Source organism: Staurois parvus, unplaced genomic scaffold (genome assembly GCF_062004578.1).
Source record: "Staurois parvus isolate SC_StPar_1 unplaced genomic scaffold, SC_StPar_1.0 ptg000195l, whole genome shotgun sequence".
NCBI lineage: Eukaryota > Metazoa > Chordata > Amphibia > Anura > Ranidae > Staurois > Staurois parvus.
This window is the reverse complement of record NW_028317991.1, coordinates 12,162,288-12,175,173: the sequence shown is the minus strand read 5'-3', so window position 1 is coordinate 12,175,173 and position 12,886 is coordinate 12,162,288. Positions and strand designations below refer to the sequence as shown.

The 12,886-nt window shown below is 41.8% G+C and overlaps 1 protein-coding gene across 1 annotated transcript in view; it reads left to right on the top strand.

The window, feature by feature from the left end:
* The first annotated feature begins 1,277 nt into the window (after positions 1-1,277).
* Positions 1,278-12,886, top strand: part of LOC149461721 (uncharacterized) — a 31,856-nt gene continuing 20,247 nt past the window's right edge. Inside the window, exons 1-4 of the mRNA XM_089677984.1 lie at positions 1,278-1,353; positions 5,353-5,479; positions 6,756-6,928; positions 9,197-9,366. Of these exons, the coding sequence (XP_089534110.1) occupies positions 1,302-1,353; positions 5,353-5,479; positions 6,756-6,928; positions 9,197-9,366 (522 nt within the window). The 5' untranslated portion in view covers positions 1,278-1,301. The remainder of the gene's footprint in view (positions 1,354-5,352; positions 5,480-6,755; positions 6,929-9,196; positions 9,367-12,886) is intronic.

Sequence of the window (12,886 nt, the reverse complement as noted above, 5' to 3'; positions counted from 1 at the left end):
GTGCTTAGCTGTGATTTGGCCACAGCTAATCACATGATATGTGCATGTGACCTGCACAGCTAGACACTAGTTTACAATGGATGGCATGAATGAAGCCATCCATTGTATACAAGTGTCATGTGACCTGCTGTGATTGGTCACAGTAGGTCACATGGTACCGGCAATGGGGCCGGTACTCAGATCTGTCATCGGCCGTGTCCGAGGTGCACAGCCAGTGATAGATCGCGCTGCTGCGTGGTTCTGCAACCACGTGAACTGTGCATGTGCGAGAGGACGCCAAATGGCGTACACCTCGGAAAGCTAATGCATTTTTGTGGCCGCCAAACGTCTATAGGCGGCAAATGGTTAAACCCTGGTTCACACCGAATGAGGCTTTGAAATAGTGCTACTTCAGCTGAAGTAGTGTGATTTCAAAGCCACCAGTCAGTGCGCTTCATGTGCGGCGCACCGACATCTGTGCAACCTAATGCACAGATGTCAATGCAAGTCGCGCATTAAATTGCGAAAAATAGTGCAGGAACCTTTTTCAAAATCGGTGCAAGTTGGAGTCGCATCGATTTGAACAGTTCCATAGGCACAAATAGGGTGCGACTTTGTCATGTGATCAAATTGCATGACATATCGCATTGGTGTGAACGAGGTCCAGGCTAAGGTGGTGAAACTACAGTGTCAGTGCTATGGTGATGGAAAACCCTTGTTTAACTTGGGCTTCCATTGTAGAGTAGCATGTCTTAGACATAGGAGGTTTCCATCTTTCCTGGAAATATCCTATATAATGTATCTATGATGCAAATATAAGATATATATATATATATACATATATTCATTAGCACATTGTATTTCAGTCATTTCTACTCTACTCCTATTACTCTGAACAATACTGAAGTCTGTAAACTTATTTTGTGAAGATCTCACACATTTTCTTTCTCGAATTCTGGGACACATAGTCAATATGCCCTGTGGGTGACCCTGCTGTGTCACACATTTCACAGAGCCTGCCTTCTGAACTACAGAGGTGCTGAGAGGAGGTGTTTCAGGAGGCAGAGTCAGTACAGGAATCACAGCTTGCAGGCAGCAAGGTACCATGGGACATGTAGTCCTTAGACATTGAAAGGAAACAGCAGAGGAGAAGTGCGCAAAGCATGCAGGGAATCCATGAAGTTACTGAAAAAGATGAACAGGATCACGTCTAACAGAAGACAGCTCTATATGCATTTCATCTTGTGTTTATGGCATATTTTATGCATTTCTTGTTTTATATCACTGTTTGTTTGTCTGACAGATCACTGCTACAGATGTGAATGATGGTCCGTCTACTATGTCTGCTGCAGCTGTGCCAATTTTCATTGATGGGTGAGTGCTTTGGGGGTCACTTTTAATTATATTGTTAAATGTTATAGTTTTTAGACTGATGTATTATATCCATTTTTTTTTACTAGTGTTTAATGCAGTGACACTCTCTCCTCTTAACTAGGCTAACTGACCTATGCAAGAAAGATATACAGTGCTGTGAAAAAGTATTTACCACCTGCTTGACTTTTTTATTTTTTTGGCATATTGATCACACTTAAATGATTCAGATCATCAAACAAATTTAAATTTTACACAAAGATAACCTGAGTAAATACAAAATGCAGCTTTTAAATGATGATTCATTAACGATGATAATGATAATGATCATTAAGGGAAAAAAGCTGTCCAAACCTGCCTAGCTCTATGTGAAAAAGTAATTGCCCCCTAAACCTAATAACTGGTTGTGCCACCCTTGGCGGCAATGACTGCAATCAAGCATTTGCGATAACTGGCAATGAGTCTTGCCCATTGCTGTGGAGGAACTTAGGCCCACTCTTTGCAGAATTGTTTTAATTCATGATTTAGCAAGGGGGGTGGGGGAGAATTTCTTTTTCACATAGGGCCAGGTAGGTTTGGAAGGCTTTTTTGCCCTTAATAAATGAAATCATTTAAAAACTGATATTTGTATTTACTGCTGTCATCTTTGTATAATATTAACATTTGTTTACATCCAACAACCCTCCTATATAACCATCCTTCCATCATATATTGCATTCTGTAATTGGAGGGACTATTTGGCGATTTGCTAATTCGTGTACCCAATTGTTATGTTCACCTCATTTTTTCCTTTCTGTTTTTGTTTGGTCTTTGTTTTTCATTTGTCATTGTTTTCTGCATTGTTATGCAATGAAACTATTTTACTTCAGATGTGTAACCTGACGGGACACTTGCACTTCTTGATACTATCCATGATTGGAATGTAACCTGTACATGTTATCATTGTGCTTCTTTTCTCAGTAAAAATTATTTTGGGAAAAAAAAAAAAATTTGTTTAAAGATCTGAATAATTTATGTGTGACAAATATGCAAAAAAAATTAGGAAGGGGGAAACATTTTTTTACAGTGCTGTATATACTTGCCTATTTTCAGGCCACTTTGGTCCTGTGGCATGATCCCCTGTATCAGCCAGCACAGAAAAGCCATTGAAGCCTATGGATGACATTACCAGTCCAGGCTTTACTAGCCGCTGACAGAGCGCTCTCTCCCCTGCAGCTGTCATTGGCTGACAGGGGAGATCATGTGACCGGATTAAGTATATACAGTACATCATATACAGTTGTGACCAAAATTATTCAACCCCCACTGAAATTGAGTGTTTTGGCCAGTTTGACATTGCTTTTGATCATTCAGTCATCTTGCTTACATTTACATTAAAGAGGCACTTGTAGGTCAGACAAATATAACATAACAGTTATAATGAAATAACCACAAATGTCTTTTCTGTGCTCACAGCATTATCAGTTTTATTCAACCCCCAAGTGACATTCAATCTTAGTACTTAGTACAGCATCCTTTTACAGTTATAACAGCTTTTAAACGTGAAGCATAGCTTGACACAAGTGTCTTGCAGCGATCTACGGGTATCTTCGCCCATTCTTCATGGGCAAAGGCCTCCAGTTCAGTCACATTCTTAGGCTTGCGCACTGCAACTGCTTTCTTTAAGTCCCACCAGAGGTTCTCAATCGGATTTAAGTCTGGTGACTGCGATGGCCACTCCAAAATGTTCCAGCCTTTCCTCTGCAACCATGCTCTAGTGGACTTGGAGGTATGCTTGGGATCATTGTCCTGTTGAAAGGTCCAACGTCTCCCAAGCCTCAGGTGTGTGACGGACTGCATCACGTTTCCATCCAATATCTCCTGGTACTGAAGAGAATTCATGGTACCTTGCACACGCTGAAGCTTCCCTGTACCTGCAGAAGCAAAACAGCCCCAAAGCATGATTGACCCTCCACCATGCTTCACAGTAGGCAAGGTGTTCTTTTCATCATAGGCCTTGTTCTTCCTCCTCCAAACATAGCGTTGATCCATGGGCCCAAACAGTTCTAATTTTGTTTCATCAGTCCACAGAACACTATCCCACAACTTTTGTGGTTTGTCCACATGGCTTTTGGCATACTGCAGTCGACTCTTCTTATTCTTTGGAGACAGCAAGGGGGTACGCCTGGGAGTTCTGGCACGGAGGCCTTCATTACGCAGTGTGCGTCTTATTGTCTGGGCTGAAACTTCTGTACCCACATCTGACAAATCTTTTCTCAGTTCCTCAGCAGTCACACGGGGACTTCTCTCCACTCTACGCTTCAGGTAGCGCACAGCAGTCGAAGTCAGCATCTTCTTTCTGCCACGACCAGGTAGCGTTTCAACAGTGCCCTTTGCCTTGAATTTGCGAATGATGCTTCCTAAGGTGTCTCTTGGTATGTTTAACATCTTTGCAATCTTCTTATAGCCATTGCCCTTCCTGTGAAGAGAAATCACCTCTTCTCTTGTCTTCCTGGACCATTCTCTTGCCTTCACCATGTTTGTAACCACACCAGTAAATGTCTAGAAGGAGCTGAGTATCACAGTCATTTTAAAGCTGCCTAATTGGTGCTTATTATGCTTGATTGCTGCTCGGTGACATCCACAGGTGTTTTCAATACCTGATGGAAAGCACCTGTATGAACCTCTGTTCTTCAGAGTGGTAGTCTTTAAGGGGTTGAATAATTGTGGCAATGAAGAAACCACATAAGAACCATTTACTACTGTATTACATAAACAATTGATGTCATTTTAGTTGCATTTGGGTAGTTACAACGTCCTTGTAGGATTTGATTCTGAATACAATTCCAAATGTACACTATAGTCCCTAAACCCCTTTACAGCATTGGGGGTTGAATAATTTTGGTCACAACTGTATTGGTTAGTAGGTGTTAGGAACAGAGATGGGACAGTTTTAAGGCTATTTAGAAGTAAGCTGGAATTCCACTTTAAAAAAGAACTATAGGCAATTTTCTTTTCATTTTGGATAGAGCAAGGGAGGGTTATGACAGATTTTTTTTATAGCCTTCTGTGTCCCATTGTTGAGATTTCCCTTCATTTCCTGTCCCATAGCCAAACAGGAAGTGAGAGGAAATCCCTGAAATTAAGAAATTCCTTGCCCCGCCCCCACCCAAGGCCACCAGAACCTACTGTCCCCATTGGAAGTTTCCCCTTTATTACTTTTCTGTGGACAACCCAAAATTTGGGATTTTCTTTGACTTGGCACTTTCAATGATAATGGTAAACAGGGCAAATAGAGAGGCTGAATCTCCCTAACGGGGGTACAGACAGCAGTAGAGACTGACAGGTGATCTAATCCCTCTCCACTCTCTCCAAAACTTAAAAAAAAGTGCTGCCTTTAGTGTTACTTTGAGCTCATTCACATTGGACGTTATTGTGCACATACTGCGGAATTGACTAAGCTTCCTGCACTATTATAATGGTGCAGGAAACTGTCAGATGTGGCATGCACCACATTAGTAGATAGAGCTGTTTCAGGTCTATCTATACCACGTGTGCCACTTTCTATTTCAGAATGAAATAGAAACTAGCAGAGGGTCTGCACCTGATTAATACAGGGAACACAACAGTTTTCCGTATTAAAAACTAGATTTCCCCCAGGAGCAACCATGTCATATGAGATCTGAGCTGTCGTATGAAATCTGAGCTGTCATACTGAATTTCCCTTTGATCTATTACATGATCCTTGGGTTCCAGGGCTGATCCTGTGCCCAGGGTTAGTCATCCACAGGTGCAATTACATGCAAACGCCTGTGAATAGCTGCAGGAGCTGCCATTGCTTCCAATCGAGTTTCCTGCCGACAGCTAATCACAGGAAACCCTCACCAGGGCTCCCACATCTAATTGCTAATGGCCTTATTTGTGAATGGGGCTCAGGTTTAGCTTAGGAGCTCAATTTGTCTATTAGCACAGATCTGCTGCCACCTAAAACCACTATAAACTGTTTTCTTCCCATGTCTACAGCTTTAGGAACTCTTCTACCTCCAAGGAACCTCAGTATCACTTCAAATAATTTTAAGCACACCTTAACATGGGAGGAACCGAACACTGAATCTGCCATCTTCTACAATGTGGAATATCAGAAAAACTAGTATGTACTGTATGATATTTTGTATTTGTGGAGATAGATAGATAGATAGATAGATAGATAGATAGATAGATAGATAGATAGATAGATAGATAGATAGATAGATATTGAGAAGTAGAAAGACAGATATTGAGAAATAGACAGATATTGAGAAATAGATAGATAGATAGATAGATAGATAGATAGATAGATAGATAGATAGATATTAGACAGATAGATAGATATTAGACAGATATTGAGAAATAGATAGATATTGAGAGATAGTTAGATATTAGACAGATATTGAGAGATAGAAAGACAGATATTGAAAAATAGATAGATAGACAGACAGATAGATATTGAGAAATAGACAGATAGACAGATATTGAGAAATAGATCTACATTAAGATATATATATATAGAGAGAGAGAGAGAGAGATAGGTAGATATACAAAGATGGCACTGGCAGGCAGGACAATATTGTGGATGATATATATGTGTCACCTACAGGTAAGTGTCTCACATATATATGGTGAGAGGCTCCAGACTTTATGACTGATATGAAGAAACGTTGAATCCTAATAAGGTCTGTTCTGGGTCCTGGAGCACAGAGGCTTTGTAGTACCCACGTTTGCTGTTTTCAAAAAATAAACATTCATACTCCCCTGTGTGCTGCAGGATCAGTGTGATGCTGTAGCTGACCACATCAGCTCTAAGGTCGGCCATTGGACCTAAGAATAATCGCTCTGTTAGTGGGGCAATGGCACAGGCCGATTTTCGTGGTTCCTCCCCATTTCGTTTATCGTGCATGCTAGAAAATTCGTGAAATACGACCGATTTTCGAAATCTTTGGTAGCACCATTGGATTATCGAACGAACGATGTTTTCAATCGAAAAATCGTTCGGGATTCAACCCATGTATGGCCTGCTTAAGGCTGAGAAGTGACCACATGACCACTGATTGCTCAGTCTACACAGATTGTAGAGCAGTGACTGGCAATAGTCTGTTCTAACTGGCTCTGGGTCATAGGAGAGCGAAAGTAAATGCACTCCAGTGACCCACAGGAGAAGTATGGCAAAAAAATTCTTTGGCCATATTTCTCGTTTACTATGGGAGTAACCAAGTATTGAGCCTGGTGTATTCCACAGTGTTGAATATCAGACAAACTATTATGTATGGTATTGTCATTTGTAGGATAGAAAGATAGATAGGTGACACTTTCGTTTTAATTGACAAACAGTATAAGCAATAACTATTTATTGACTAAACCATTTCCTCTGATCTCGCCTCTCGTACCAGTGGACTATTTTCCACCGCTGAGATATGTTCCAATATGACAACTCGCCTCTGTGACCTCACCAAGGTGTTCAGTGATCTCTGGATAACTTACAGAGCACGGGTGCAAAGCTTCACATCTACAGAGAGGTCAGACCCTTCACCCCTATCACCCGTCTTTACACCTTTAACAAACAGTAAGTATGTAATGGGGGTGAGGGTATCTTTAACTGTATGCTTTGTGTACTTTACTATCTACATCCTCCTACATGTCCTGTAGGTAAATATGGACATTACAGATTGTAGCAATTTTGTGACCTCCTATACATTGGTTTGGTATGGTATTGCAATACAAAGTGTGTGTACAGCAATGCGTGGAAATGAGCGTATTGAGGTATATCCCGTTGCACCATTATAATAGTGGACACCTTCACTGCAACACACCACAATGCACATGACAATCGTTGGAGTGTGCTGCATTGAAAGGTACATGTGCCATTTTTTCTGTGTAAGGCTACGTTCACACTAGCGTTGTGTGCAGGCGGCAGAGAGGCGTTTTTATCGCTTCCTAAACGCCTCTGCCAATTCTGCGCATTACAGCACATGGTGCTGTTCTAACGGAAGCAGTTGGGTCGCAGCAAAACGGACGCCTCTGGTCGAGTCAGGAGGCGTTGAAGCCTTCTATTCTCGTCTATGGTGCCGCCCCAGCCGGCGTTTGCGGTGCGGTTGTGACGCGGTTGCGGGGCGTTTGTGGAGCGGTAACACCACTCAAACTGCATTATAGGCGTTTGTGGGGCGTTATTAACGCTCGGCAAATGCCTAGCAACCGCCGCTAAACCGCGCATGCGGCGTTTGCAGAGCGTTTGCCGAGTGTTAAAAAACGCTCCGCAAACGCCAGACCAACGCTTGCCAAACGCTATAGGGGCATTTGGCAAGCGTTGCTAAAACAGCCAAGTGTGAACGAGCCCTTAAGGTGCCTTTATTCAGCACACGGTAACAATTATCTTTTAATGCACTGAAAAGCATTGTGTTAATGCATGGAAACTCATTGCGTTTACACCTAATGTGAAGACAGCCCTGTTTCTGAAGGAATCAGTATGTTTCAGTTTTTCAAACTGATTTGTGAATGGGGGGGGGGTTAGTCTTCATTATCACAGATGAGCAATCTTAGTGTTATCATTAAACAAGTTGCAGTGTCTGCATCACATTTGGTGAGAGAGTGTTAGAGAGTATCTCATCAAAAGTGAAAATCTCATTACAGTGGATGCATGATATTTGGCACATCTAGGAATTCTGTAGCACTCTCAGGTTGCCATATTGCAGGGAAGCAACATTCTAAATCCCAAATTCTGGCAAAAAAAAAAAAAAATACAGTGACCCCCCCCCCAAACACGCTGCATAGATGAAATGCTTGTTAAGTCTAGGGCAGGAGCGGACTGACAACTCATGGGGCCCACGGGCAATTGGGGATCATTGGCCCGTGTCCTTGCCCAAATTCAAAAAAGCCTATGAAAAAGGTACCAGGGGCATCTCATGGGGCCCCCTAATGACCCCAGGCCCTCGGGCAGTGCCCGAGTTTCCAAATGGTCAGTCCGCCCCTGGTCTAGGGGTATAGGAAGAGGCTGCATTACTTACCTGACTCCCATCTGCAGCACACTCCTCTTCTTCCCGAAGGTCTGGCCTATGGATGGTCCCTCTGAATCGTCACATACAATACAAGGCTATTAGCCCTGTATTGTATGTAGCGTGGATAAATGTGTGACCACAGATGAAAGCAGCTTAGAGATGAGGCTGTGGGGGACAAATCACACCCCTGATGGGAGCCTTCTGGAGCAAGAAAAATGAAGTAAAACGACCCCTTCTGATTCTCAATAGTATTTTTTTGTTATAGGAAAATCTAATCATTGGGGAACAGATGACAAAAAACACTGGCATAAGTTATAACTCTCCCTTACTCCATCCAAAATGAAAAAAAACAGTAATACACTATCTCACTCTGCTCTGCACATGCTCAGTTGCTCTCTATTTTTCAGCACTATGCCGAAAATCTAGAGGCTGATCTGCTGACAGCCTATAGATTTACTGCTGCTCGGGTGCTGTGGGCTAATTTTGGTAGCATGATTAGGCCCATTGCACACATCTTGTTTGTTGCAGTCTCTGGATTCCTGAGGAAAGAATCTGCTGATATCATAAACCCATTTAACCTAATGGACGGCTGTCTGGGACAGATGTCTGAGCCTTGACACAGTCAGTGGGATCTGAGGGCAGCAACAAACCAGCTTTGTGAAAGGGGCCTTATTAATGTGGACTGTTCCTTGCTAAAGAACGTTATTTTTTATCAAGTTATTATGGGTAAAGTTTCACTTTAAGAGATCATTTCCGCTTCAAGAGATCTTTGTTCTAAACCTTCGAAATTTTTGCCCTTGATATATTTATAATGTAGATATCTTATTTATTCTTTTCAGCTGTGGTGGGTCCTCCGATCATGGATGTTGTGACGGCAGGCAGCGGTATTAATGTCTCTATTAGTCTACCTGTCTCTTATTTATGGAGTGAATCAAAACAGAGCTATGTCTCCATCTTGGAAGCCTATCCCGCCATAGATTATACAATCGAGCTAGAGTCTTCCACAAAGGTAATTATTATTATTATACAGTATATAGCACCAACAGTTTGTGCAGCGCTTTACTTCATAGTACAGTTGTACAGTGAAATTGTGAGTTTAGCTATCACACACATTTAGACCTGCATCCTACAGTTGCAAGAAAAAGTATGTGAACCCCTTGGGATTACGTGGAGTTTAGCATGAATTGGGCATAAAATGTGCTCTGAACGTCACCTAAGTCACAACAATAGAAGAACACAGTCTGCTGAACATAATACTACACAAACATTAGATGTTGCCATGGTTTAATTGCACATAACATGTAAACATTCACAGTGCAGGGAGGAAAAAGTATGTGAACCTTTGGACTTAATAACTGGTTGACCCTCCTTTGGCAGCAATAACCTCAACCAAACGTTTCCCGTAGTTGCAGATCAGACCTGCACAACGATCTGGAGTAATTTTGGACCACTCCTCTTCACAAAACTGTTTCAGTGTAGCAATATTCTTGGGATGTCTGGTGTGAATCGCTCTCTTAAGGTCATGCCACAGCATTTCAATCGGGTTGAGGTCAGGACTCTGACTGGGCCACTCCAGAAGGCGTATTCTGTGCTGTTGCAGCCATTGTTTTGTTGAATTACTTGTATGCTTTGGGTCATTGTCCTGTTGCATCACCCATCCTCTGCGGACCTTCAGTTGGCGGACAGATGGTCGTACGTTTTCCTGCAAAATGTCTTGATAAACTCTGGAATTCATTTTCCCATCAATGACAACAATCCGTCCAGGTCCTGAGGCAGCAAAGCAGCCCCAAATCATGATGCTCCCTCCGCCATGTTTTACAGTGGGGATGAGGTTTTGATGTTGGTGTGCTGTGCCTTTTTTTCTCCACACATAGTGTTGTGTGTTCTTCCCAAACAACTCAATCTTGGTTTCATCTGTCCACAGTATATTTTGCCAGTAGTGCTGTGGAACATCCAGGTGCTCTTTTGCAAACTTCAAAGGTGCTGTAATATTCTTTTTGGACAGCAATGGCTTCCTCCGTGGTGTCCTCCCATGTACTCCATTCTTGTTTAATGTTTTCCTTATTGTAGATGTGTCAACAAAAATGTTAGCATGTGCCAGAGATTTCTGTAGGTCTTTAGCTGACACTCTGGGATTCTTCTTTACCTCATGCAGCATTCTGCGCTGTGCTCTTGCAGTCATTTTTACAGGACGACCACGCCTAGGGAGAGTAGCAACAGTGCTAAACTTTCTCCATTTGTAGACAGTCTGTCTTACCATGGACACGTGAACATCAAGGCTTTTGGAGATACTTTTGTAACCCTTTCCAGCTTCATGCAAGTCAACAATTCTTGATCGTAGGTCTTCTGAGAGCTCTTTTCTGCGAGGCATGGTTCACATCAGACAGTGCTTCTTGAAACCAGTAAACCCAAAACAGGTGTGTGTTTTTTAAGGGCAGGAAAGCTGTCAGCAACACATCCAATATCATCACACTGATTGGAGTCAAGGTTGGCTCACTCCTGGCTCCAATTAGCTCTGGAAGAAGTCATTAAGCTAGGGCCTCACATACTTTTTCCTCCCTGCACTGTGAATGTTTACATGTTATGTGCAATTAAACCATGGCAACATCTAATGTTTGCGTAGTATTATGTTCAGCAGACTGTGTTCTTCTATTGTTGTGACTTAGATGACGTTCAGAGCACATTTTATGCCCAGTTCATGCAAAAACTCCACGTAATCCCAAGGGGTTCACATACTTTTTCTTGCAACTGTATCTGCTTTGCTTAAAGTGTATGTCAGGGAAAACTAAAAGATGTTCTGTACATCTTTTCAATACAAACACATATTTCCTGTTTTATTCTTTTAAAGTGCACGTACATCTGGTCTATGGACATTAAAGTATTTACATAATATTAACCAGCAGTAAAAGAAGCCCTCAGTGACCTCTCTAGCTGTATGTACGGTGAAGTAACTCATTTTCAAAGATCACAATAAGGACTCTAAATACAGGTTTCAGTTGGTTTCTAAGGTTGAGTTCGCACAACTGTGGTGTGTTAATCATAGGGGTTTATTTACTACAGTTGGAGAGTGCAAAATCTGGTGCAACTCTGCATAGAAACCAATCAGCTTTCGGGTCATATTGCCAAAGCTTAATTAAACAAGCTGAAATTAGAAACTAATTGGCTACCATGCACAGCTGCACCAGATTCAGTAAACCTCCTTTATATTGTCATGTATTAATGTGCATTGCATGTGCTGTTTATTGTAACAGCGCACCACAGTAGTGCATTACTGTCTGCTGTGGTGCACTGCAACTAACATCAGTTGGCAAGGTGTCCCGCAGTGCCACTAATTCTGAATGTAAATCCTCACCTTGTAAAACAATCCATTCAGTTTAAAATAGGAATGAAAGGCAAAACATTTGTGTATAGTTATAAAAAAGTATAAACTATCTTTTCCCCCTTTTTTTTTATAAGTCATCACATGCCTTCGGTTTTTAGCTGCATAAGGAGTTTAGAGAGGTGAGGGAGGAGAAACAGCAGTCCAATAGTCTTCCCAGTAGAGTACAGTAGAACTGTACACTTGGATTACTTTGTATAATTTGATGATTTGGAAATCATGTCAATAGATCAAAGCAACATGTGTGATGTGACTGTAAAATTCATCTTAAAGCGGAGTTCCACTCACACTGCTGACTTTTAAAACACAGCCACTCACCTATCCCACCATCCCGCGTTGCCCCCACCGCAGTCCATTTCACCGGCTGTCCTGTATTCCAGGCGCCGGCATCTTCAGTGTGGGCACCCGGCTGTGACAGTTTGCAGCTTCACAGCCAGGTGCACACTGGTTATCTCCTTTCTCACTATTGGTTGCTAACTTTACAGGTTCACTTACTCCCAACCTATTAGCAACAGAATCAGACTGTTGAATTGTATTACTTGTTACTGTGTCTTCTAAAATAGGCCACATCCAACCAACTTGGTTGGGCTTACTTCTTTCCGGTAATTTTCTAGATAACCCAAGATGGTAGTGCACAATCACTAGTGCCTTTGTCTTTCATCTTTGAAATCTAAGTATCTATAAACATTTTTTTGATATGTACAACTTATTGTTATTGGAAGATCTAAGCTACAGTATATTACCTATGTACTTTCTTTATATTCTGCATCTTTATCTCCTGTTATAAAAACTCAATAAAACAGCCAGTGTAATGATTTCTGTGAACCATGCAGTTCCTCCTCAGCAAAGTCTCCCAACAAACATTGAGTGGGTGTACAGATGTTTGGAAGTGCCATCTTCTCACCTATCAATTTGGTGATGTCAGACCAAAACTGTCTCACATGTGCACATGCCCAGATCATATGAAGGAAACCTCCAGAGCCATAAAGACACCTTGAGCATTCCAGGGAAGCCATTCTCCCTAGTTTATATATTCTACTACGGCTGTAATAGATTCTATGCAGGTATTTGAGTTGAATCAATTCACCGCTAGCTGAAATGACCATTGGAAGTTCGATCTTCCCATTATCTAATACACTATATTGCCAAA